This window comes from Phocoena sinus, chromosome 10 (assembly GCF_008692025.1).
Source record: "Phocoena sinus isolate mPhoSin1 chromosome 10, mPhoSin1.pri, whole genome shotgun sequence".
NCBI classification, from domain to species: Eukaryota; Metazoa; Chordata; class Mammalia; order Artiodactyla; family Phocoenidae; genus Phocoena; species Phocoena sinus.
Genome location: NC_045772.1, coordinates 62,887,322 through 62,914,445, shown reverse-complemented (window position 1 = coordinate 62,914,445; position 27,124 = coordinate 62,887,322). Strand labels below are relative to the sequence as shown.

The window sequence follows — 27,124 nt, the reverse complement described above, 5'->3', positions numbered from 1 at the left end:
AGGTCACTGGAGAACCAGACAGGCTGTAAGTATGCTGTGCATTTAAAACTTCAGCAGGAAACATGCAGTAGTCTCCAACAGGAATAGATTTGTAATAATGGGTTGTAATCAGCCTTCCTTCTAAGGAAAAGCTGAGAACCTTCTCATTTTACTTCATGAAAAGTAAGCTATGAGACAACTTTTGGCAAACATCTATTAACTGGGTGAAATGGGCCTCTTGCCCGAGATTTTACTTCAGCTGCGTCTTTCCAGCACAACAAGCTCTTTCCTCTGCAGCTGATTGGCTCTGGAATGTGGCCAGAAACCTACTTCCTGCAACTAAAGGAGTCAGGCCTCTAACTGCTGATCTGTTTTCTTCTCTTCTGAGTGATGGCGCTGACCATTTTTATCCTCCGGCTGGCCGTCTGCATCCTGGCATTTCCCATGTACCTGCTGGACTTCCTGGGCCTGTGGAACTGGATATGCAAAAAATCGCTCCCCTACTTCTTGGCAAGGTTTACTGTGACGTACAACAAACAGATGGCAAGCAAGAAGCAGGAGCTCTTCAGCAATCTACAGGAGTTCGCAGGCCCCTCCGGGAAGCTCTCCCTGCTGGAGCTGGGCTGTGGCACAGGGCCCAACTTCAAGTTCTACCCTCCTGGATGCCGGGTGACCTGTATTGATCCCAACCCCAACTTTGAGAAGTTCTTGATCAAGAGCATTGCTGAGAACCGACACCTGCAGTTTGAGCACTTCCTGGTGGCTGCCGGGGAGGACCTGCACCAGGTGGCCAACGACTCCATGGATGTGGTGGTCTGCACACTGGTCCTGTGCTCCGTGAAGAACCAGGAGCGGATCCTCCAGGAAGTGTGCAGAGTGCTGAGGCCGGTGAGTACAGGGTGTGAGGGCTGGTTAGTAGTAACCACTATCACCAAGGGCAGCCCTATCAATTTCAGGTAGATCAAACACCCTAACATAAAAAGTACAACTACTAGAGAAGACACTGCTGAATTTTTAAAAAAATCTTAGAGTGGAAAAGAAGCTATATAGGAAAAGATTGATCATACATGAATATGTAAAATTTTAGAACTCCTGCAGAGAAAAAAAAGGAGTATAAAAAAACTTAAAGTACAAAAAAGTTTGTAAAAAATATTTGCCAAGGATGATAGATAATGCGTTAACTTCATATTAAAAGACATTACAGGACTTCCCTGGTGGTCCAGTGGTTAAGAATCTGCCTGCCAAAGCAGGACACGGGTTCGATCCCTGGTCCAGGAAGATCCCACATGCCACAGAGCAACTAAGCCCGTGTGCCACAACTACTGAGCCTGCGCTCTAGAGCCCGCAAGCTGCAACTATTGAGCCCACATGCCACAACTACGGAAGCCCGTGCACCTAGAGCCCATGCTCTGCAACAAGAGAAGCCACTGCAATGAGAATCCCTTGCACTGCAACGAAGCGTAGCCCCCACTCGCAGCAACTAGAGAAAGCCTGCGTGCAGCTACAAAGACCCAGGGCAGCCAAGACTGAATAAATAAATTAATTTAAAAAAATTTTTTAATAAAAAAAATAAAAGACATTACATATCAAGATCAATAGAATTCTTAAATCAGTTTTTTAAAAAAGAGAAAAGTAAGCAAAGCACAGGAACAGAAATATAAATAAAAATAGCCAATATATGATATAAATGTTGTCTTGCAATAAAAGAACAAATTAAAGCAAGATATCACTTATACGTGGAATCTGAAAAATATAACAAACGAATGTATATAACAAACAGAAACAGACTCACAGATATAGAGAACTAGTGGTTACCAGAGGGGAGAGGGAAGTGGGGAGGGGCAAGGTAGTGGTGTGGGATTAAGAGATACAAACTACTATGTATAAAATAAATAAGCAACAAGGATATATTCTACAGCACAGGGAAATATAGCCATTATTTTGTAATAACTTTAAATGAAGTATAATCTATAAAAATTCTGAATCACTATGTTATACACCTGAAACTAATATAATATTATAAATCAACTATACTTCAATTAAGAAGAAATTAAAGCAAGATACTATTTTCACCTACTACACTGTCAGAGATTTTTAAGTTCAATATGGTGTTGGGGTGAGTTTGGGGGACTGGATTACCCCAATTGGAGGAAGTGCCCTCTTTGGAGGGCAATTTGATAATATCAAATTTTCAAGGACACTTCCTCCTTCATCCAACAGGAATTTATCCTATAGCTATACTGCACAAATGTGCAAAAACTCATTCATATGCAAAAATATTCATTACAGTATTTGTAATACCACAAATTGGAAATAACCTAAACATCCAGCAATAGGAGGTAGGAGGCTGTTAAGTAAATTGTCGCATCGTATAAAGGATTTCTGTGCAGCTGTTAAAAGAACAAGGAAGAGTTACCTATGTTGATATGAAAAAACTATCTCCTCAAGAGACAGTGTTAAATTAAAAAGCAATGAAAGCATAGAATATTATATACAGTATAAGTCCATTTGTGTGGGGGGGGGAGAATATACCTATATAAGTATTTATGTTAATGGGAATGATACACAAGAAACTATTAACAGTGGTTACCTCTTGGGAAGGGAATTGGATGAGGGGAAGGAATTACTTTTCATATTATACCTCTCTGTATAGTTTGAAATTCTTTATACCTATATGTAATTTTCACATATTACCTTTATTGTTTGTTTAAAAACTAGTTTAAAATAGTTTTATTCTAAACATAGGTGAACATAAAGTATGGATATCTTTTTTAATTTATTTATTTATTATTAATTTTTGGCTGCGTTGGGTCTTTGTTGCTGTGCACAGGCTTTCTCTAGTTGCAGCATGAAGGCTTCTCATTGGGGTGGCTCCTCTTGTTGCGGAGCACAGACTCTAGGCGCGTGGGCTTTGGTAGTTGTGGCATGCGGGCTCAGCAGTTGTGGCTCACAGGCTCTAGAGCACAGGCTCAGTAGTTGTGGCACTCGGGCTTAGTTGCTCCGCGGCATGTGGGATCTTCCCAGACCAGAACTCGAACCCATGTCCCCTGCATTGTCAGGCGGATTCTTAACCTCTGTGCCACCAGGGGAGTCTCAAGTATGGGTATCTTAACATTTGAATTTACTATACTAGAGGAAATGGATGTTCTGTAATCCCCAGTTTTATTTTCTAACAGAGGAAGTTCCTCAGGAAGAAAAGGACTTGAAGATAGTGTTTAGAGGCAATTAACATACAGTCGTCCCTCAATTTCCTCAGGGTCCCTCCCTGTCCCCTCCACAGATACCAAAATCTACAGAAGCTTAAGTCCCTTATATAAAATGGTGCAGTACCTGCATATAACTTATGCACATCCTCCCATATACCTTAAATCATCTCTAGATTACTTATAATACCTAATACAATGTAAATGCTATGTAAACAGGTGCCAGCATGTGGCAAATTCAAGTTTTGCTTTTTTGGAACTTTCTGGATTTTTTCCAAACATTTTTGATCTGCATTTGGTTGAATCCAAGGATGCAGAACTTGTGGATACTGAGGGCCAACTGTAATTCTGTCTTTGGCTCAAGGATAGGCCAACGTCAAAGTAGTAACTGAAAAAAGTCTGATTCTGATACTCAAATCCTGGGTTCTTGTGTCCTAAGACTGGGCACAGTTAGAGGTTTTGCTTACAGTGTTACTAATCTCACAACACCTCTGCAAAGCAAATAATGGTCATCTCTGGTTTAAGCCCTGAGAGTGCCCTTAGGGGATCATATTCTTGGTAGTCTTCCTTAGCTCCTCCGAAGCACCCATTCTCTGCTGAACAGAACCAAGAGCTTTCCTACATTCTCATGTAGGAAACAGTCCTTTAAAGTAGGTATTGCCTTCATGTTGGATTGGGGAAACAGACCCAGAGGAGTTAAGAAACTTGCCTCAAGTTACACAGCCACTATGTCAGACTTTAATGCAAATATTCTTATAACTGTACCACAGTGCTTGTCACTGCGGCTTTTTATCTGACTTCAACATTTCTACCACTTTTGCTGGCTTTTCTTCCTCTGCCCATCCCCTAAACGCTGGAGTTTCTTTTTTAGCTCTCATTTCACTTATATACACCCCCTGTGCAATCTCATGTACCCCCAATGTTTTCAATTACCGTGCATACACAAATGGCTTCCAAATCTAAGTATCAAGCTCAGATCTCTCTTCTAACCCCAGATCTTCATACCCAGCTGTCTACTCGACAGTCACCTGAATGGGTAACAGGCATCTCTAGCTTAACCTGTGTAACCCAGAGGGCATCAGCAACCTCCCCAGGCCTGGATCACCTCTTCTCTCCTGTCCTCTTCTATGGAAAAAAAATATTTCAATCAGGAAATTTCAAGTTTTCCATTCCTGAACACAGGTCTTACACTTACCCATAGATTTGGAGGAACTCCATCTCTAAATTCTGCCTGGGATAGCCAACACTAGGGAGGCTAGAAGAGCCTAAGGAGTGGGACAGTCACCCTGGGTCTGGGAGGTAATCATTGGTCCGTTTCCCCCTTCACCCCAAAGGTAGATAAGTAGAAAACTTCTGAAGACTCCTTAATAATGTGTAGCCTCTACTGTGTCCAGACTTGACCTATATGTATAGGACCGTCCTAGATGAAAGCAGCAGTTACTAACTCCTATATGACAGTAATTTACACACAGCATCCACTGACCAAATAAAATACCTAATGACAAAATATAACCATGAATTTAGTAACACTTTTAGATGATTCAGTATTTTAATAAAATAAATCCTATTGTTTACATCCTGGTACAAAAGTATAAGACATAGGCTTTTTGGATCCACCATCTGTGGTGGTGCCGCCACCAGGATGCAGATTTTTGTGAAGATCCGGACAGGGAAGACCATCACACCCGAGGTCGAACCCTCGGATACAATAGAAAATGTAAAGGCCAAGATCCAAGATAAGGAAGTCATTCCTTCTGACCAGCGAAGACTGACCTTTGCTGGCAAGCAACTGGAAGATGGACGTACTTTGTCTGACTACAACATTCAAAAGGAGTCTACTCTTCATCTTCTGTTGAGACTTCGTGCTGGTACTAAGAAAAGGAAGAAGTCTTACACCACTCCCAAGAAGAACAAGCATAAGAGAAAGAGGGTTGGGAATTCCCTGGTGGTCCAGTGGTTAGGACTCTGCACTCTCACTGCGAAGGGCCCAGGTTCGATCCCTGGTTGGGAAACTAAGATCCCACAAGCCACACGGCCAAAAGAAAAAAAAGAGAGAGAGAGAGAGAGAGAGACGGAAAGGTTAAGCTGGCTGTCCTGAAATACTGTAAGGCGGATCAGAATGGCAAAAGCAGTCACCTTCATCGGGAGTGCCCTTCAGATAAATGTGGTGTGGAGTTTTTATGGCCAGCCACTTGGACAAACACTATTGTGACAAATGTTGTCTGACCTATTGTTTCAACAAACCAGAAGACAGGTTATTGTATACTGGTTAATAAAAGACATGAACTAATGAACTAAAAAAAAAAAAAGTATAAGACATGGTTATTTAGTCCCAGGCAGTACTAGGTATGGATTCAGACACCCACAGGTTTGCAAAGCAGAGCCTAGGAACAATACTCAGATGAATTTAAAGATTTTTTTTTTTAAATAAAAGAAGGGGAAATTTTAAAAACTGTAATTAAAAGGCAAACAACAAACAAGGGAAAACATCTGTAGTATATGTAGTCTAATTATACTAAAAGCCCTTACTAATCAGTAAGAAAAAAACCAATGGCCTATTAGAAAACCGATAGTGGAGACTTGCCCTGTGGCACAGTGGTTAAGACTCGCAACGCAGGGGGCACAGGTTCGATCCCTGGTCAGGGAACTAGATCCCACATGCATGCCGCAACTAAGAGTGAGCATGTCACAGTTAAGGAGCCAGCGAGCCACAACTAAGGAGCCCACCTGCCACAACTAAGACCCAGCACAACCAAATAAATAAATAAAAGAAAAAAGAAGAAAACTGATAATGGATATTAATGGACAAATCAAGAAATCCAAATAATCAATAAGGTTTAGTAAAAGATGTTACGATTACGAATATTAAAGCTATGCATGTTATCAAAACTACCATATTACACATCAAATTGACAAAGATATAGGAGAAAAAAGTACTGATGAGAGTTTATTGGAAATGGGCATTCACATCTATTGCTAGTATGAATGCAAACTGCTACAACTTTTCCAAAGGGCAATTTGACAACCTGTACCAAAAGCTTTAAAAAGGCACAGACTTTTGATTCAGCAATTCCACTTTTTAGCAAGTTATTTATTTGGAAATAATTATAGATGGTCACAAAGATTTATGGATAAGGATGTTCACTGTAACAGTATTTATAGCAAGGTAAAATTGGAAATAGCCTAAATGAGAATGATTAAATAAGAGATGGTAACTTCAGTGGTGTGAAATATTGCATAAAGGTTTTTTTAAACCATCTTTTAGAATAATACTCAAATACATAAATAAAATAAAACAGATTATAAAACAGAATGTATATTCCAATCCTAGTTTTAGAAAAAAATATTCATATAAACGTATACACAAAATTTTATTTTGTTTATTTTGTTTTTTTGATTTTTTTTTTTACACAGCAGGTTCTTATTAGTTATCTATTGTATACATACTAGTGTATATATGTCAATCCCAATCTCCCAGTTCATCCTACCACCCCCACTCCCACTTTCCCCCCTTGATGTCCATATGTTTGTTCTCTACATCTGTGTCTCTATTTCTGCCTTGCAAACCGATTCATCTGTATCACTTTTCTAGATTCCACATATATGCGTTAATATACAATATTTGTTTTTCTCTTTCTGACTTATTTCACTCTGTATGACAGTCTCTAGCTCCATCCACGTCTCCACAAATGACCCAATTTCATTCCTTTCTATGGCTGGGTAATATTCCATTGTATATATGAACCACATCTTCTTTATCCATTCATCTGTCGATGGGCATTTAGGTTGCTTCCATGACCTGGCTATTGTAAACAGTACTGCAATGAACATTGGGGTGCATGTGTCTTTTTGAATTATGGTTTTCTCTGGGTATATGCCCAGTAGTGGAACTGCTGGGTCATATGGTAATTCTATTTTTAGCTTTTTAAGGACCCTCCATACTGTTCTCCATAGTGGCTGTATCAATTTACATTCCCGCCAACAGTGCAAGAGGGTTCCCTTTTCTCCACACCCTCTCCAGCATTTTTTGTTTGTAGATTTTCTGATGATGCCCATTCTAACCAGCATGAGATGATACCTCATTGTAGTTTTGATTTGCATTTCTCTAATAATTAGTGATGTTGAGCAGCTTTTCATGTGCTTCTTGCCCATCTGTATGTCATCTTTGGAGAAATGTCTATTTAGGTCTTCTGCCCATTTTTGGATTGGGTTATTTGTTTTTTTAATATTGAGCTGCATGTGCTGTTTATATATTTTGGAGATTAATCCTTTGTCTGTTGATTCATTTGCAAATATTTTCTCCCATTCTGAGGGTTGTCTTTTTGTCTTGTTTATAGTTTCCTCTGCTGTGCAAAAGCTTTTAAGTTTCATTAGGTCCCATTTGTTTATTTTTGTTTTTATTTCCATTACTCTAGGAGGTGGGTCAAAAAAGATCTTGCTGTGATTTATGTCAAAGAGTGTTCTTCCTACGTTTTCCTCTAAGAGTTTTATAGTGTCCGGTCTTACATTTAGGGCTTTAATCCATTTTGAGTTTATTTTTGTGTATGGTGTTAGGGAGTGTTCTAATTTAATTATTTTACATGTGGCTGCCCAGTCTTCCAAGCACCACTTACTGAAGAGACTGTTTTTTCTCCATTGTATATTCTTGCCTCCTTTGTCATAGATTAGTTGACCATAGGTGCATGGGTTTCTCTCTGAGCTTTCTATCCTGTCCATTGATCTATGTTTCTGTTTTTGTGCCAGTACCATATTGTCTCGATTACTGCAGCTTTGTAGTATAGTCTGAAGTCAGGGAGTCTGATTCCTCCAGCTCCGTTTTTTTCCCTCAAGATTGCTTTGGCTATTCAAGGTCTTTTGTGTCTCCATACAAATTTTAAGATTTTTTGTTCTAGCTCTGTAAAGTGCCATTGGTAATTTGATAGGCATTGCATTGAATCTGTATATTGCTTTGGGTAGTATAGTCATTTTCAAAATATTGATTCTTCCAAGCCAAGAACATGGTATATCTCTCCATCTGTTTGTGTCATCTTTCATTTCTTTCATCAGTGTCTTACAGTCTTCTGAGTGCAGGTTTTTTACCTCCTTAGGTAGGTTTATTCCTATGTATTTTATTCTTTTTGTTGCAATGGTAAATGGGATTGTTTCCTTAATCTTTCTGATTTTTTTGTTGTTAGTGTATAGGAATTCAAGAGATTTCTGTGCATTAATTTTGTATCCTGCAACATTTCCAAATGCATTGATTTGCTCTAGTAGTTTTCTGGTGGCATCTTTAGGATTCTCTATGAATAGCATCATGTCATCTGCAAACAGTGACAGTTTTACTTCTTTTCAAATTTGTATTTTTTTCTTCTCTGATTGCCATGGCTAGGAGTTCCTTGCCACTATGTTGAATAACAGTGGCAAGAGTGGACATGCTTGTCTTGTTCCTGATCTTAGAGGAAATGCTTGCAGTTTTTCACCATTGAGAATGATGTTTGCTGTGGGTATATGACCTCTATTATGTTGAGGTAGGTTCCCTCTATGCCCACTTTCTGGAGAGTTTCTATCATAAATCGGTGTTGAATTTTGTCAAAAGCTTTTTCTGCATCTATTTACATGATCATATGGTTTTTATTCTTCAATTTGTTAATGTGGTGTGTCACATTTATTGATTTGCATATATTGAAGAATCCTTGCATCCCTGGGATAAATCCCACTTGATCATGGTGTATGATCCTTTTAATGTGTTGTTGGATTCTCTTTGCTAGTATTTTGTTGAGGATTTTTGCATCTATATTCATCAGTGATACTGGTCTGTAATTTTCTCTTTTTGTAGTATCTTTGTCTGGTTTTGGTATCAGGGTGATGGTGGGCTCGTAGAATGAGTCTGGGAGTGTTCCTCTACAACTTTTTGGAAGAGTTTGAGAAGGATGGGTGTTAGCTCTTCTCTAAATATTTGATAGAATTCACCTGTGAAGCCATCTAGTCCTGGACTTTTGTTTGCTGGAAGATTTTTAATCACAGTTTCAATTTCATTACTTGTGATTGGTCTGTTCGTACATTCTATTTCTTCCTGGTTCATTCTTGGAGGGTTATACCTTTGTAAGAATTTGTCCATTTCTTCCAGGTTGTCCATTTTATTGGCATAGAGTTGCTTGTGGTATTCTCTTAGGATGCTTTGTATTTCTGCAGTGTCCATTGTAACTTCTCCTTTTTCATTTCTAATTTTATTGATTTGAGTCCTCTCCCTCTTTTTCTTGATGAGTCTGGCTAAAGGTTTATCAATTTTGTTTATCTTCTCAAAGAACAAGCTTTTAGTTGTATTGGTCTTTGCTATTGTTTTCTTTGTTTCTATTTCCTTTATTTCTTCTCTGATCTTTATGATTTGTTTCCTTCTACTAACTTTGGGTTTTGTTTGTTCTTCTTTTTTTTTTTTTTTTTTTGCGGTATGTGGGCCTCTCCCGTTACGGAGCACAGGCTGCGGACACGCAGGCTCAGCAGCCATGGCTCATGGGCCCAGCTGCTCCGCGGCATGTGGGATCCTCCCGGACCGGGACACAAACCCGTGTCCCCTGCATCAGCAGGCAGACTCTCAACCACTGCGCCACCAGGGAAGCCCTGTTTGTTCTTCTTTCTCTAGTTCCTTTAGGTGTAAAGTTAGACTATTTGAGATTTTTCTTGTTTCTTGAGGTAGGATTGTATTGCCATAAACTTCCCTCTTAGAACTGCTTTTGCTGCATCCCATAGGTTTGGGATCATTGTGTTTTCGTTGTCATTTTTCTCTAGGTATTTTTTGGTTTCCTCTTTGATTTCTTCAGTGATCTCTTGGTTATTTAGTAATGTACTGTTTAGTCTCCATGTGTTTGTGTTTTTTACATTTTTTCCCTGTAATTTATTTCTAATCTCATAGTGTTGTGGTTGGAAAAGACGCTTGATATGATTTCAGTTTTCTTTAATTTACCAAGGCTTGATTTGTGACCCAAGATGTGATCTATCCTGGAGAATGTTCCGTGTGCACTTGAGAAGAAAGTGTAATCTGCTGTTTTTGGATGGAATGTCCTATAAATATCAATTAGATCTATCTGGCCTATTGTCAATTAAAGCTTGTGCTTCCTTGCTAATTTTCTGTCTGGATGATCTGTCCATTGGTGTAAATGAGGTGTTAAAGGCCCCCACTATTATTGTGTTTCCCTGTTGATTTCTTCTTTTATAGCTGTTAGCATTTGCCTTATGTATTGAGGTGCTCTTATGTTGGGTGCATATATATTTATAATTGTTGTATCTTCTTCTTGGATTCATCCCTTGATCATTATGTAGTGTCCTTCCTTATCTCTTGTAACAGTCTTTATCTTAAAGTCTATTTTATCTGATACGAGTATTGCTACTCCAGCTTTCTTTTGATTTCCTTTTACATGGAATATATTTTTCCATCCCCTCACTTTCAGTCTGTATGTGTCCTGAAGTGGGTCTCTTGTAGACAGCATATATATGGGTCTTGTTTTTGTATCCATTCAGCAAGCCTGTGTCTTTTGGTTGGAGCATTTAATCCATTCACATTTAAGGTAATTATTGATATGTATGTTCCTATTACGATTTTCTTAATTATTTTGGGTTTGTTTTTGCAGGTCCTTTTCTTCTCTTGTGTTTCCCATGTAGAAAAGTTCCCATGTAGAAAAGTTCCTCTAGCATTTGTTGTAGAGCTGGTTTGGTGGTGCTGAACTCTCTTAGCTTTTGCTTGTCTGTAAAGCTTTTGATTTCTCCGTTGAATCTGAATGAGATCCTTGCTGGGTGGAGTAATCTTGGTTGTAGGTTCTTCCCTTTCTTCACTTTAAGTATATCATGCCACTCCCTTCTGGCTTGTAGAGTTTTTGAGAAATCAGCCATTAACCTTACGGCAGTTCCATTGTATGTTATTTGTTGTTTTTCCCTTGTTGCTTTTAATAATTTTTCTTTGTCCTTAATTCTTGTCAATTTGATTACTATGTGTCTTGGCGTGTTTCCCTTGGGTTTATCCTGCCTGGGACTCTCTGCACTTCCTGGACTTGGGTTGCTATTTCTTTTCCCATGTTAGGGAAGTTTTCGACTATAATCTCTTCAAATATTTTCTTGGGTCCTTTCTCTCTCTCTTCTCCTTCTGGGACCCCTGTAATGCGAATATTGGTGCATTTAATACTGTCCCAGAGGTCTCTTAGGCTGTCTTCATTTCTTTGCATTCTTTTTTCTTTAATCTGTTCTGTGGCAGTGAATTCCACCATTCTGTCTTCCATGTCACTTATCCGTTCTTCTCCCTCAGTTATTCTGCTATTGATTCCTCTGGGGTATTTTTCATTTCAGTTATTGTATTGTTCATCTCTGTTTGTTTGTTCTTTAATTCTTCTAGGTGTTTGTTCTTTAATTCTTCTAGGTCTTTGTTAAAAATTTCTTGCATCTTCTCCATCTTTGCCTCCATCCTTTCTCCAAGGTCCTGGATCATCTTCACTATCATTATTCTGAATTCTTTTTCTGGAAGGATGCCTATCTCCAATTCACTTAGTTGTTTTTCTGGGGTTTTATCTTGTTCCTTTATCTGGGACATAGCTCTCTGCCTTTTCATCTTGTCTATCTTTCTTTGAATGTGGTTTCTGTTCCACAGGCTGCAGGACTGTAGTTCTTCTTGCTTCTGCTGTCTGCCCTCTGGTGGATAAGGCTATCTCAGAGGCTTGTGCAAGGTTCCTGATGGGAGGGACTGGTGGTGGGTAGAGCTGGGTGTTGCTCTGGTTGGCAGAGCTCAGTAAAACTTTAATCCACTTGTCTGCTGATGGGTGGGGCTGAGTTCCCTCCCTGTTGGTTGTTTGGCCCGAGGCAACCCAGCACTGGAGGCTACAGGCTCTTTGCTGGGGCTAATGGCAGACTGCGGGAGTGGGGGGGGGGGGGGCGCATGCCAAGTAAGTACTTCCCAGAATTTCTGCTGTCAGTGTCCTTGTCCCAGTGGTGAGCCACAGCCACCATCCACCTCTGCAGGAGACCCTCCAACACTAGCAGGTAGGTCTGGTTCAGTCTCCTATGGGGTCACTGCTCCTTCCCCCTGGGTCCTGATGTGCATACTACTTTGTGTGTGCCCTCCAAGAGTGGAATCTGTTTCCCCCAGTCCTGTCGAAGTTCTGCAATCAAATCCCACTAGCCTTCAAAGTCTGATTCTCTGGAAATTCCTCCTCCCATTGCCAGACACCCCAGGCTGGGAAGCCTGACGTGGGGCTCAGAACCTTCACTCCAGTGGGTGGACTTCTGTGGTATAAGTGTTCTCCAGTTTGTGAGTCACCCACCCAGCAGTTATGGGATTTGATTTTATTCTGATTGCGCCCCTCCTACCATCTCACTGCAGCTTCTCCATTGTCTTTGGATGTGGGGTATCTTTTTTGGTGCGTTCCAGTGTCTTCCTGTCGATGACTGTTAGTTGGGATTCCAGTGCTCTCACGAGAACGAATGAGTGCATGTCCTTCTACTCCACCATCTTCCACAAAATCTTAACAGCAGTTGTCTCGAGGTGATGAAAGATGATTGACTGTTTTTCTTTTTAAACATTTCTGTATTTTCTGAATTTTCTAAAATAATATTGGTGAGACAGTATTGCCAGCCTCTGGAGCCAGACCACCCAAGGTAAAAACCTGATTCTGACATTTGTAAGCTGTATGACCTTGGGCAAGTTGTTTATTTTCTATGTGACTCTGTTTCCTCATCTGTAGAACACAGGAATGATAATAATAATACTTACCAAATAAGTGTATTGTGAGGATTGAGTTAACATGTGATAGGCCTTACAGGCAGGATCTTGCATGCAGTAACTGCTTTAAATTCTAACTATTATTATGTATTACCTTTATGAACAGAAAGTATAGATAGGCAACTCTGTATAAAATCTGACAGAAGACGACACTATTTACCAGAATAGTATCGTAGTAAGTTTGAATTTCTCCATGTCTTCTCATGAAGTTGGCCTTTGGGGCCACTGAAATCTGACGTTTAATCATCTTATAGGACTTCCCTGGTGGTCCAGTGGTTAAGAATCCACCAGCCAATGCAGGTGACACGGGTTTGAGCCCTATTCCGGGAAGATCCCACATGCCGCGGAGCAAGTAAGCCCATGCGCCACCATTACTGAGCCTGTGCTCTAAAGCCCGTGAGCCACAACTATTGACGCCCATGCGCCTAGAGCCCATGCTCCACAACAAGGGAAGCCACCGCAATGAGAAGCCTGTGCACCGCAATGAAGAGTAGCCCCCGCTCACTGCAACTAGAGGAAGCCCGCGCACAGCAACGAAGACCCAGTGCAGCCATAAATAAATTAATTTTTTAAAATCATCTTATAATTTTTTCCCCCCAAACTAAAATCCTTGATGTGTTTTTTTTTTTTTTTTCTTTTCTTTCTCAGGGAGGAGCTTTTTATTTCATGGAGCATGTAGCAGCTAAGCCTTCAACCTGGAATTACTTCTGGCAACAGGTCCTGAATCCTGTCTGGTACCTTCTGTTTGATGGATGCAACCTGACCAGAGAGAGCTGGAAGGTCCTGGAGTGGGCCCGCTTCTCCAAGGTGAAGCTGCAGCACTTACAGGCCCCCCTGTCCTGCAAGCTCCTGCGCCCTCACATCTATGGATATGCTGTGAAATAGGAGTTGAGACCTGAAGGGCTCGAATAATTTAAGGTTTGGGTTTTACACTTAAAATACTAATTGGGGGACTTCCCTCATGGTGCAGTGGTTGAGAGTCTGCCTGCCAATGTGCAGAACACAGGTTAGATCCCTGGTCCAGAGGATCCCGCATGCCATGGGGCAACGAAGCCCGTGTGCCACGGCTGTTGAGCCTGTGCTCTGGAGCCCACGAGCCACAACTACTGAGGCCACGAGATACAACTGCTGAGGCCCGTGTACCTAGAGCCCATGCTCCACAGCAAAGAAGTAGCCCCTGCTCACCACAGCTAGAGAGGTCCTGCACACAGCAATGAAGATGCAACACAGCCACACACACACACACACACACACACAAAACTAATTGGGAGAAGGGAACCCCCTTTTTTAGGTAAATTTGAATTTCATCACTAAAAGTTTATGTTATAACCTATTTAGCTATTTTCTATTGTCTCCCAAAGAATCAAAAACAAAACAGCTTTGAACTCTCCCTTAAAGGAAACAATGGGCTTTCATAATTGAAGTCCACCATTATCCTCAAACCTTACTTTATTCAGTAACTTCAGATTTTTTCTTATTTAAATTATTACCCAACAGATTTTAATTTTACCTTCTCTTTGAGAGATTGATGCTAATTAGCAGTTAAATCACTCAAAAGAAGACTTTGAAGAGGGAGATGTGAAAAGATCTCTTTTTTTAAATTAATTCATTTATTTATTTATCTTTGGCTGTGTTGGGTCTTCGTTGCTGTGCGTGGGTTTTCTCTAGTTGCGGCACACGGGCTTCTCATTGTGGTGCCTTCTCTTGTTGCGGAGCACAAGCTCTAGGTGCACAGGCTTCAGTAGTTGTGGCTCACAGGCTCTAGAGCACAGGCTCAGTAGTTGTGGCGCACAGGCTTAGTTGCTCCGCAGCATGTGGGATCTTCCTGGACCAGGGCTCGAATCCGTGTCCCCTGCATCGTCAGGCGGATTCTTAACCACTGCACCAGCACGGAAGTTCCAAAAAAATCTTAATAATTCACAAACTAAATAAAGAAATACTAACTAGTTGAAAACTCCAAACCTAAACAGCACAGATTTTTTTTTTTAAAGAAATCTGAATCGGGGCCTCCCTGGTGGCGCAATGGTTGAGAGTCCGCCTGCTGATGCAGGGGACGTGGGTTCGTGCCCCGGTCCGGGAAGATCCCACATGCCGCGGAGCGGCTGAGCCCGTGAGCCGTGGCCACTGAGTCTGCGCGTCCAGAGCCTGTGCTCCGCAACGGGAGAGGCCGCAACAGTGAGAGGCCCGCGTACCGCAAAAAAAGAAATCTGAATCTATTTGTTTTCCTTAGTATCACTGGGCTGGCTTTGGCTTTCAAAATTAATGTACCAGGATGCCACACCTAGTTCTGCCCAGCTTTGTTATGTTTTTTATTCTGGTATTCCACCAGAGTTTGTTTCCCTGCATTCCAGTCTTCAATTCTTAAGATGAAGTTTGCACTTGACACTTCAGTATATCCATAAAACTATATGAAGCAGTTAGAGTTCTTGGGTTCATTTTCCTTATTATCTAACGTATACTTTGCTGAATGTAGTAAATTGCAGGCAAAGAAAAGGCCCACTGTAATTAGAGAAACCTTGAATAATTAGATATGCTTTGTAAGAGCCGCCTCAAAATAGGCAAGCTGTGAGTCTGTAAAGAGGTAGATAAATACTGTTCGGATTATTCTGATCAAATTTCCACTCTGGTCTCAAGATGCTTTCTTTGTTCCCTGTAACCATGGAAACCTTGGAAAATCATCACAAGTGCTTTGAAAACAAGTTGGTCAATAAGAGAACTTAGAATTTTCAGCAATAGTTTGCATGCATTTTAATAAATTTAGAATATTTTCTGAGATGATTTTGCAAAGAGACTACTTTATCAAATCAATAAATTCACATACATTTTAGGAACGGAAATAAAATTAATGGTTTATATCTTTGCTGGCTTGGTTTCATTTTTCTTAGTGTCTCTGGGAGGGCTTTCCTTCACTGTGGAAAATTAAGCTATTTGAACATACAGATTTTTCCTTCTACAGCCAGGTAACTCTAAATACAGCTAGCAAATTTTATTTATTTATTTATTTATTATTTGGCTGCGTTGGGTCTTCGTTGCTGCGTGTGGGCTTTCTCTAGTTGCGGCGAGCGGGGGCTACTCTTCATTGCACAGGCTTCTCATTGTGGTGGCTTCTCTTGTTGTGGAGCATAGGCTCTAGGTGCGTGGACGTCAGTAGTTGCCGCGCGAGGGCTCAGTAGTTGTGGCGCATGGGCTTAGCTGCTCCGCAGCATTTGTGAAATCCATAGAGCAGAAAGAAAGCTTACTATTCTCTCTTGAGCGTGCAAACAGTTAATGTTTCGGTGAGGTTAGGACATGCATCTATGGCCTCCTGAGCTATGGAACATGAATATCCTCCCTCTATGGTCTTCCAAAAGTAGGAGCCTCCTTATTTACCCACCTCACTACTGGTTAGGTCAGTCTAGGCACTGAGGAATAGGAAAAGCCACAGGTTGACATGGTGAAGTGTTACTGCCACATTGGAAGGTGAGTCATACCAAAGTACAAAGTACCAGGCACATTCTTATCGACTCCCTCTTGTTTGAACAGGGTAGCAAAATTTTTTTTTTAATATTTATTTATTTGGCTGCACCGGGTCTTAGTTTTGGCACATGGGATCTTAGTTGCGGCATGCAGGATCTAGTTCCCTGACCAGGGATCGAGCCTGGGCCCCCTGCATTGGGAGCGTGGAGTCTTAGCCACTGGACCACCAGGGAAGCCCCAGTGTAGCAAATATTATCCTCACTCTTTATAGGTGCAGAAAAATAAATAAGTGAAATTTCTTACATTCCACAAGTTACTGAGCAAGTCCTAGGGCCACGATTCCTAAAGCCACAACACCTGTTTTGACAAGCATCGCTGCCGTACTACCTTCTCACTGCTTTCTTCCCCAGGCCCAGAAAACCACATTTATGATCATTCAAAGAGCCTAAGGAAGTGACCTAAGCCTGTGCAAAATGGAAACAGAAAAGAGTCAAAACACGTCCAGTGTCTTTTAGGCCCTGTGTTCGTTAGATTCCCTTGACTGCAGGTGACAGAACTTCCAATCCAAAAAGGCTTATGCAGGAAAAGGACTCCACTGACTCAAATCAGTGAAAAGTAGTCGGGCAGAAAACCTCAGGCACAGCTTGAGCAAGGCTCAGATAATGTTATCAGGAGCCAGAGAGTGTCTAGGGTCACATCTGCCCTCCTCTCTGTTTCAGGTGGTGAGTCTCTGAAGTAATGCCAATCTTCATGCTTCCAGGGCCCATGGCCAGTTGGAAAGATCAAGTCCACTTTTGCAAAGACTCCAACCAAAGTTCTAGATTGAGTCTCGATTGGCTCTTATTGACAATATTAGGTCACAAGCCCACCCCTGAATCAGTCATCATATTTCAATGGGATGGGTCATGCTGATGGCACAGTGCTTCTACCCTAGGGCTGAGCTCACCCAGACCATGTGGACTGAGACATGGAGAGTTGTGTATCCTCCAAATGAAAGCAGAGCCTGTGACTGGGGAAAGCACGCAGGCACACTACGAATGTGCATTGTAAGTACAAAGCTACATTCTGATCAGGCCCTCTGCCGGCTTTTCTGTGGTACATCAAGTAGTGCCACGCTTAGAACACTGGATTTTCAGTGGGATAACAGCACGCAATGAGAGAAGTAAAAGAAAAAAGGACACTGGCTTTGGCGTCAAAGTGACGTGGGTCAAGTTCTGGCTGTGCCATTCGTTGACTATGTGACCTGGGGCATGTTACTTTTCTAGTGTCACTTTCCTCATCTGTTAATGGGGATAAGAATACCTAAAAGGTTTACTGTGAGGAGTTAACGAAGTGAGGTACTTGGTGCTTCATAAATGCTGAACTTCATTTGACAAATATTTACTGAGTGCCTATTGTGTACTCTGCTCTTAGTGACTGGCTTAGAGCCCTGAATAAGCTAGACTTGTTCCCTGCCCTGGTGGAGCATACAGTCGTGGTCAGTGCTCTCTAAGAGGGAGAAGTGCAGGGTACAGGAGAATGGAATCTGACCCTCCTGGGGTGAGGGTCAGAGGCTTCCCTGAGGAAGTGACGTGTGAACTGAATTCCAGAGGATGAATAGAGAGTATTTCAGCCTAATGGAACGGCTTGTGCCACAGACAAATAAAAAGAAGAAACACAGTATGTTCAAGGAAGTGAAAGGAAGTAGGCAGGGCTGGGCACCAGAGCCTGAAGGGCAGATTTGGGGATGGCTACTATTCCATCAGCTTGTTCCTAATTTTGTTAAGGCCCTGGGTCCATGAGCTCAACACTTATTTTAATGGCTAACAACGACCTAACAACGACAACAACAAAAACAGTTAAATTTTATTATATTTATATAATATATACTTATTATATTCTGTTCCTAACTGTTCTGATATTCCAATTGCTTCTCCTGAATTCCTACCTATTTCACACTTGAATAGAAAGTGAGGCAAACATTACATAAGAGTTCCTTTTGTACTCCTGACCCTAACGGAAGCCTTTCTCTTTGGTATTGCTTTAGAAAACACAGAGCTTAACATAACTGAAATTCAATTCTTATTTATCTGTTGAGGCAACTGAGGGTGTAATGAATCATAGCAGACTAATGTCAACAAAAGCAAAAAATAAAACTATTCAATAAGCTTCACTTTAAATACCTCAAAATTTAAAACCAAAAGCATTCAGGCTATATTAAAGAAAAACCAGAATTCCCTGAACCATGGAATCACCAGAGAATTGGGGGCAGAAGTTATGTTAACTAAGGACACAGGAAATGAACATAGAGTGGCCAACGTTCCCAATTTCTAGTTCAGTTAAGAAAAAATAGTAATATGCAGTCAAGTAAGGCATTATTTGTTTCTAAAGGAAACTATTTGGAAACCTGCAGAGAATTACATGGGAACAAGGAAAATCACCATTCAGAATTCACCATTCTTAAAGGTGAAAATCTCTCACATCCCATAGTGCAACCCAGGCTGCATCCTTCTCAATCTTTAAAATGTATCTGACCCTGATGTCAACTTTCTCCTTGGAATGATCCTTTTTTTCCATGAGTCTAACAGCTAATAATAAAAATTTCCATTTATTACATGCCATCTTTATACTAGGAAGTTTACACAGTTATTTTACATAGTACTCGTAACTTTACCAGGCAGGTATAATTATCTGCACCTGACAAAGGAGAAAGCCGACCAGACCAGTGGATGTTCCGTTACTTGCCCAAGGCCACATAGTGAGTGGCCACCCTGGTTTTCCCACGTAGCTCACCTGACTCCAAAGCCCAGAGCTCCTCACGGTGCTGCCCTGCTTCTCAAGGTCTTCTGAATCCTCGTCTCTGTAACTGTTTCCTTCTTCCTCCACCATTCCTCTTGAATGATCCCCTAAGACTCATTCAGTCTGTAAACAGTCCCTTAAGAGTTTCTTATACTCTTAGGCTGTGAACCACCACCTACATGAAGAAGATTTCTAAACCTCACACTTTCCATGCCTTTGATACTTCAGATTTAACCCATCAAAAAAGAATTTACTCTCTGCTTCCCTAAGTAAGCAACACTTTCCAACTTCCTCAATATCTATGATTATTTCCCAAGGACCAGGTAAAGTGATGCTTCTAGAAAGCATCCTCTGGCTGTTTCAAGAAGCTTCTTCTTTGAGAAATCACTTAGCACTCACTAATATCCACCAATCTCTTCTTCCTTCCTTCTACATGCCAAATATAGTGTGTACTACACAGCAGGTGCTCAGAAAGTATTTGCCAATGGATTCACTGTCAGGTCCTGCCTCTTCTACGTACCTCTCAACTGGTCCCTTCTACTGCACTTCCACAGCCACCATCTTAGCATGAGAACTAATGCCTGAATGACCGTATGTATAAATTGAGTGGGGATGGCTGAAGTGATAAACCATTTATGTCAGAACTTGCCAGGTGTCGCCTGATTCAAGGGTATGACAGGGAAGTAGCTCTAAGGTGAGGAGGAGATACTACATCTGGATACAGTAGCAGAAAAACACTCCTTTTATAACCGACTTAACCTTCTTTGCTCTCCTTCACCCAGTACACCCCATGGAAAAATAGGAGCTCAGCAAACAACTTTCCTGGGGTACAAAGAAGTGGCTTCCTAGGCACGCACCAATATCTCACCCAAGTCATAATCTCTCATACCAGAAAATGCTTTAAACTGGTCTCCATGCCTCCATGCCTTCATCACCCCTTCCTGAGCATGAGCTCATAATTTCCACAATACTTTAATGTGACCATTCTCACTCAGCATAAGACTGAATTTAAACTGCTCAACTTTGAATTTAGGGCCATCTGTCAACTGACACCTCAACGCTTTCCCCAGCTTTGTGGTCCAGTGGAAAAAGCATGGGGTGTCAAGTCAGAATATGTGAAAATCCAAATCTCATCATTGCATCTTACTAATATTTTATTCACTTAATATAAGAGGACAACAGTACCCACATCTCCTAGGACTTTTGTGAGGATGAAATGAGATGTAACATGGTTAGTAAAAGCACTGAAACTGCTCCACAAGGCCCCTCACTCTGGTCAAGGCCCTGCCTCCTTAAGCATTTGCAAGAGGAATAAAGTATATTTTCCTATCAGAAAAGATATTTTACTTCTATAAATGTCATCCTGGAATTCCAATCGACCGGATTATTACACACTATAATGTTTTCTGAAGATTCAGCATTTTTAAAAAGAAAACTTCCATAAAAAAATAACTTGGCAAAGCTCTCATTTTTGTACCTGACAATAAAAAATTGGCACCTGCAATGAGATGAGATGCACTTGCTTCAGCTACTGCAAATAACTTCTACAGGGAATGTTACGGATACAGACGAGATTTTCTAAGTACCTCTAATCTTGGCTCCCATCTTACCTGTCAAGCTAAGCAGGTAGTATTAAGACTATAAAAGAAGTAGCACTCCGTTCAAATTCTATGTCACCTCTTAGGTTATAGGAACAGATTATTAACTCTGATCCCAGAGGAAGAGCTTTTTTTCCATTTTATTGTCCACCAAAGCTTAGGAACAAAGAAATCTAAAAACTTTTTTTTAAAAAAAATCAAAGGCTGGACTTCCCTGGCAGTCCAATGGTTAAGACTCCACGCTTCCACTACAGGGGGCATGGGTTTGATCCCTGGTCGGGGAACTAAGATTCCACCCACAGGCCATGCAGCACGGCCAAAAAAAAAAAAAAAGCAAAGGCTGAAACAGTAAGATAAATACACATTTATTTATAAATATAAATGATGCCATATACCCAACTGCTTGCCAATGCATACAATCTCATCTGCCCAAATATTATTAATAAAAGTGGGAGGAAACACTGGAGAAAATGGACAATATTAATAAACTGTTAACCTGTCAGCCTACATTTTTCCACCGGGCTTTTATTTTCTTCCCTTCATGTTGTGTAGGGCCCTTCTGAGTAAAATTTTATAAAGAAATATTTGCCTCCCGCTCACACAGCACCTGCGTGACAGGTATGTCTGAAATGTGAGAATTAGCTTAAGATGGTGCTAACTAATCCCAATTCTTTTTTTTTTTTTTTTTTTTTTTTTTTTTTTTTTTTTTTTTTTGCGGTACGCGAGCCTCTCACCGCCATGGCCTCTCCCGCTGCGGAGCACAGGCTCCGGACGCACAGGCTCAGCGGCCACGGCTCACGGGCCCAGCCGCTCCGCGGCATGTGGGATCTTCCCGGACCGGGGCACGAACCCGCGTCCCCTGCATCGGCAGGCGGACTCTCAACCACTGTGCCACCAGGGAAGCCCCCCAATTCTTAATTTTTATGGGGTCCTAAGAGATTCCTTGAGAGTCTGATGAAAGATACAGATCCACTCCTGGGGAAAAAATGCTCCTACAAATAAACACACCACTTCTAGAGGGAAACAGACATGCCAAACACCTGTCTAAGCATATTGTCATTGCCTCCAAAGCACCACGCAGAAAATTTTAAACTCTTAAGTCTCTTTCTTGAAACGCAGCCTTCCAGCCTTTCACCTCTCCCACTACATCTGTTCTTCAACTTGGAGACCTCGAATGAGTCTCATCTATCTTGGGCTACCAACCAACACTGAGTCCCTTCTCTAACCAGGCTGGACTGCATTGTAAACCAATTCATCACCACTCTCCAATCATGCCTCCAGTTCCTACTGCCATAAAAATCTGCCAATATCTGACCATGGCTCTCCTTTACGCCAATCTGCTCCTTATTCTGTATTTTTTTTTTATCTCAGTGAATAGCAAAATCCCTTTTTGTCACTGTCACTCAAGCTGGGAACCAAGACATCATCCTAGCTTTCTCTCTCTCTTACCTATCACAACCAGTAAGACACCAACCCTTCCTTTCTCCCTCCATTGCTTCTGTACACATCACTCCTTACTTCAATGAAGTGACCTCAGCCCCACCCCCTTCAATCTGTCCTCCATGATGCCTCTAGAAGCTAAATAAAAAATCACTTCCTGCCTGAAATCCTTTGATGGCTTCTCATGGCTTTCAGGTTAAAGTTCAAAATCCTTCGCTTAAAATGCAAGGCTCTGTAGTGTAGTCTGAAGTCAGGGAGTCTGATTCCCCCAGCTCTGTTTTTCTTTCTCAAAATTGCTTTGGCTATTTGGGGTCTTTTGTGTTTCCATACAAATTTACAAATTTTTTGTTCTAGTTCTGTGAAAAACGCCATTGGTAATTTGATAGGGATTGCACTGAATCTATAGATTGCCTTGGGTAATATAGTCATTTTGACAATACTGATTCTTCCAATCTAAGAACGTGGTATATCTTTCCATCTGTTTGTGTCACCTTTGATTTCTTCCAACAGCATCTTATAGCTTTCTGAGTACAGGTACTGTACTGGCACAAAAACAGAAGTATAGATCAAAAGAGCAGGATAGAAAGTTCAGAGATAAACCCATGCACCTGTGGTCAACTAATCTGTGACAAAGGAGGCAAAAAGATACAACGGAGAAAAGACAATCTCTTCAATAAGTGGTGCTGGGAAAACTGGACAGCTACATGTAAAAGAATGAAATTAGAACATTCTCTAACATCACACACAAAAATAAATTCAAAATGGGTTAAAGACCTATATGTAAGGCCGATACTATAACACTCTTAGAGGAAAACATAGGCAGAACACTCTCTGACATAAATCGCAGCCAGATCTTTTTTGATCCACCTCCTAGAGTAATGAAAATAAAAACAAAAATAAACAGATGCTTTTACACAGCAAAGGAAACCATAAACAAAACGAAAATGAAAAGACCACCCACAGAATGGGAAAAAATATTTGCATACGAAGTGACTGACAAGAGATTAATCAACAAAATACAAAAACAGCTTATGCAGCTCAATATCAAAAAGACAAACAATCCAATCAAAAAATGGCAGAAGATCTAAATAGACATTTCTCCAAAGAAGACAGACAAATGGCCGAAAAGCACATGAAAAGATGCTCAACATCCCGAAACTAAGGAGTCCGCGAGCCACAACTAAGGAGCCCACCTGCCTCAACTAAGACCTGGTGTAACCTAATTAATTTTTTTAAAAAGCTGCTCAACATCACTAATTATTAGAGAAATGAAAATCAAAACTACAATGAGGTATCACCTCACACCGGTCAGAATGGCCATCATCAAAAAATCTACAAACAGTTAATGCAGAAGAGGGTTTGGAGAAAAGGGAACCCTCCTACACTGTTGGTGGGAATGTAAATTGGTACAACCATTATGGAGAACAGTACGGAGGTTCCTTAAAAAACTAAATATAGAGCTACCATATGATCCAGCAATCCCACTCCTGGGCATATATCCAGAGAAAACCATAATTCGAAAAGACACACACACCCCAATGCTCACTGCAGCACTATTTACAATAGCCAAGACATGGAAGCAACCTAAATGTCCATCGACAGATGAATGTATCAAGAAGATGTGGTACATATATACAATGGAATATTAGCCAGCCATGAAAAAGAATGAAATAATGCTATTTGCAGCAACATGGATGGACACAGAGATTACCATACTGAGTGAAGTAAGTCAGATACAGAAAGATAACATATGATACCACTTATATGTGGAATCTTAAGAAAATGATACAAATGAACTTATTTACAAAACAGAAACAGACTCACAGATCTCAAAATCAAACATATGGTTACCAAAGGGGAAATGTGGGAGGAAGTGATAAATTAGGAGAATGGGATTAACATATACACACTACGATATATAAAATAGATAACTGGGACTTTCCTGGTGGTCCAGTGGGTAAGACTCTGGGCTCCCAATGCAGGGGGCCCAGGTTTGATCCCTGGTCAGGGAACTAGATCCCACATGCATGCTGCAACTAAGAGTTTGCATGCCACAACTATAAGGTCCCGCATGTTGCAACGAAGATCCCACGTGCCACAACTAAGACCCGGCACAGCCAAAATAAATAAATAAATTTTTTAAAATAAATCTTTAAAAAAAATAACTAACAAGGACCTACTGTATATCACAGGTAACTCTACTCAATATTCTGTAATAACCTATATGAGAAAAGAATCTGAAAAAGAATGGGTATATATATTATATATATGTATGTATGTATACCTGATTCACTTTGCTGTACACCTGAAACTAACACAACATTGTAAATCAACTATACTCCAATAAAAAAAATTTTAAATAAATAAATGAAAGTCAAGGCTCTCATGATCTGGCCCTACTAGCCCTATAGCTCCATCCTCTACAAGCCACTCCCACCCAATTCTACACATTGAGCCGCCTGGCTGTTTGCCTCTGTGCCTTTCTACAAGCTGTACCCTCTGCCCAGAACACCCCTACCTCATGAATTTAGATGAATTTTACCTTCATCTAAAATTTACCAGTTCTCTAAAACATCCCATAAGTCACTTTCTCCAAAAAGAACTTTCTTAACTCTCCAGTTTGATTTTGGGTCCCATGCCTTTTCCTCCCACCATCTCAATGTGTTCTCATGTGAGGCTGCTTTACTCATCCATCTCCCCAACTTGACTCTAAGCTTCTTGAGGACAGAGCACTTGTCTTAACTCATCTTTCTAGCTGCAGCACTCAATTAATCTTTGTTAAATGAACAATTGATCCCAGCCATTTGCTTCCTCTATTGCTGCTCTCAGGAGAAACTACAAACTCTGAGTTAGACTTTCAGTGCTGCTCAGGAATGTTATAGTTTACCCTCAGCTGACACAAAGGACAAACCTTCACCACACTCATTTCCACACTGCTCCTCTCATCAGACAACTTCACAACTCATTTCACAAAAGGAAAAGAAAAAAAAGTCACTGAGTGAGATCAGAAATTTAAGAACCTCACAGATGCCCTCTACTGACCTGAGGATGAGGTCTCCTCCCAGGCTCTGCAAGGCCAGCCCTGGGCTCTTTTTTTTTCCCTTCCAGTTTTATTGAGATATAACTGACACACAGCAATGTATAAATTTAAGGGGTACAGCATAATAATTTGACTTATATATATCATGAAATGACTACCACAATAAGTTTAGTGAATATCCAATATCTCATAGATGCAAAATTAAAGAAATAGAAAACATCTTTTTTCCTATGATGAGAACTCTCAGGATTTACTCTCTTTTTTTATACAATTTTTTAAATATTTATTTTATTTTATTTATTTATTTATTTATTTATTTTGCGGTACGTGGGCCTCTCACTGCTGTGGCCTCTCCCGTTGCAGAGCACAGGCTCCGGATGCACAGGCTCAGCGGCCATGGCTCACGGGCCCAGCCGCTCCGCGGCATGTGGGATCTTCCCGGACCAAGGCACGAACCCGTGTTCCCTGTATTGCTAGGCAGACTCTCAACCACTGCGCCACCAGGGAAGCCCTATTTATTATTATTTATTTTGGGCTGTGTTGGGTCTTCATTGCTGTGTGCGGGCTTTCTCTAGTTGTGGCGAGCAGGGGCTACTCTTTGTTGTGGTGCACGGGCTTCTCATTGCGGTAGCTTCTCTTGTTACAGAGCATGGGCTCTAGGCGCGCGGGCTTCAGTAGTTGTTGTGTTCGGGCTTAGTAGTTGTGGCTCGCGGGCTCTAGAGTGCAGGCTCAGTAGTTGTGGCACATGGGCTTAGTTGTTCCGTGGCATGTGGGATCTTCCCAGATCAGGGCTCGAACCCGTGTCCCCTGCACTGGGAGGAGGATTCTTAACCACTGTGCCACCAGGGAAGCCCTAGGACTTGCTTCTCTTAAGAGCTTTCATGCATAATATAGGGCAGCATTATTTTAATCATGTTGTACATTACATCCCTGGCACTTGTTTATCATATAACTGGAAGTTTCTACCTTTTGACTGCCTTCATCCAATTCCCCCTCCTCCCAGCCCCTGCCTCTGGTAACCACAAATCTGATTTCTTTTTCTACGAGTCTGTTTTTGAAGTATAATTTATCTACAATACTATGTTAGTTCCTGGTGTACAACATAGTGATTTGATATTTCTATATATTATAAAATGATCATATGTTAAGTCCAGTTACCATCTGTCACCACACAAAGAAATTCTATTATTATTGACTATATTTCCCACACTATATATTTCATCCCTGTGACTCACTTATTTTGTAACTGGAAGTTTGTACCTCTTAATTTCCCTCACCTTTTTCACTCATCCCCCTGCCCCTCTCCCCTCTGGCCACCTGATTGGTCTCTGTATCTGTGACTCTGTTTCTGTTTTCTTATGTTTGTTCATTTGTTTTGTTTTTTAGATTCCACATATATGTGAAATCATACAGTATTTGTCTTTTTCTGTCTACCTTATTTCACTTAGCAGAATACCCTCTAGGTCCATCCATGCTGTTGTAAATGGCAGAATTTTATTCTTTTTTATGGCTGAGTAATATTCCATCACATATATATACACTACATCTTCTTTATCCATTCATCTTTTATCCATTCATCTATTGATGGGCATTTAGGTTGCTTCTGTTTCCTAGCTCTTGTAAATAATGCTGCAATGATTACAGGGTGCATGTATGTTTTCAAATTAGTGTTTTTGTTTTCTTAGGATAAAGACCCAGGAATGGAATTGCTGGATCACCATCCTTGTCTCTTGGTTCATCTCTTTCAGGTTTTTCTTCTGCCAAGTCACACCACTTCTGCATCTTCACTTCTCCCCTCTCCAGGAATTCTTTCCCCTGTCTTCAAATACCCTAAAATCCACTACACCTTCTTCCAGTAAAAACAAAACAAAATAACACAAAAAAAACTTAG

General features: G+C 40.9%; 2 protein-coding genes and 1 non-coding gene across 5 annotated transcripts; all 3 read left to right on the top strand.

The window, feature by feature from the left end:
* On the top strand, positions 1–27,124 carry METTL7A (methyltransferase like 7A). Of its 3 annotated transcripts, none has more exons than XM_032645597.1 (3): positions 1–867; positions 13,570–13,728; positions 26,982–27,124. In XM_032645597.1, exons 1-3 carry the CDS (start codon positions 370–372, stop codon positions 27,090–27,092), a joined length of 768 nt encoding a protein of 255 aa, XP_032501488.1. In that variant the 5' UTR covers positions 1–369; the 3' UTR covers positions 27,093–27,124. The 3 variants fall into 3 exon arrangements, with proteins under 3 accessions (XP_032501488.1, XP_032501491.1, XP_032501490.1); XM_032645600.1 differs by lacking the exon at positions 26,982–27,124 and adding an exon at positions 17,097–20,959 and having other exon boundaries at positions 2–867; XM_032645599.1 differs by lacking the exon at positions 26,982–27,124 and having other exon boundaries at positions 4–867; positions 13,570–13,989.
* LOC116760577 (ubiquitin-like) lies at positions 4,825–6,344 on the top strand. Its single transcript, XM_032645601.1, has 2 exons — positions 4,825–5,112; positions 5,262–6,344. The coding sequence occupies exons 1-2, from the start codon at positions 4,825–4,827 to the stop codon at positions 5,406–5,408; spliced, it is 435 nt and encodes a 144-aa protein (XP_032501492.1). The 3' UTR covers positions 5,409–6,344.
* On the top strand, positions 5,122–5,194 carry TRNAE-CUC. The gene has a single exon. It is a non-coding gene; the product is annotated as a tRNA-Glu (tRNA).

Excerpts from the sequence above, each read along its gene's own strand:
- METTL7A (XM_032645597.1), top strand. The coding sequence starts at position 370 with ATGGCGCTGACCATTTTTATCCTCCGGCTGGCCGTCTGCATCCTGGCA. Across the intron at positions 868-13,569 it reads TGTGCAGAGTGCTGAGGCCG|GGAGGAGCTTTTTATTTCAT; the intron begins GTGAGTACAGGG and ends TTTCTTTCTCAG. Across the intron at positions 13,729-26,981 it reads AGTGGGCCCGCTTCTCCAAG|GTTTTTCTTCTGCCAAGTCA; the intron begins GTGAAGCTGCAG and ends CATCTCTTTCAG.
- LOC116760577 (XM_032645601.1), top strand. The coding sequence starts at position 4,825 with ATGCAGATTTTTGTGAAGATCCGGACAGGGAAGACCATCACACCCGAG. Across the intron at positions 5,113-5,261 it reads ACAAGCATAAGAGAAAGAGG|GTTAAGCTGGCTGTCCTGAA; the intron begins GTTGGGAATTCC and ends AGAGACGGAAAG.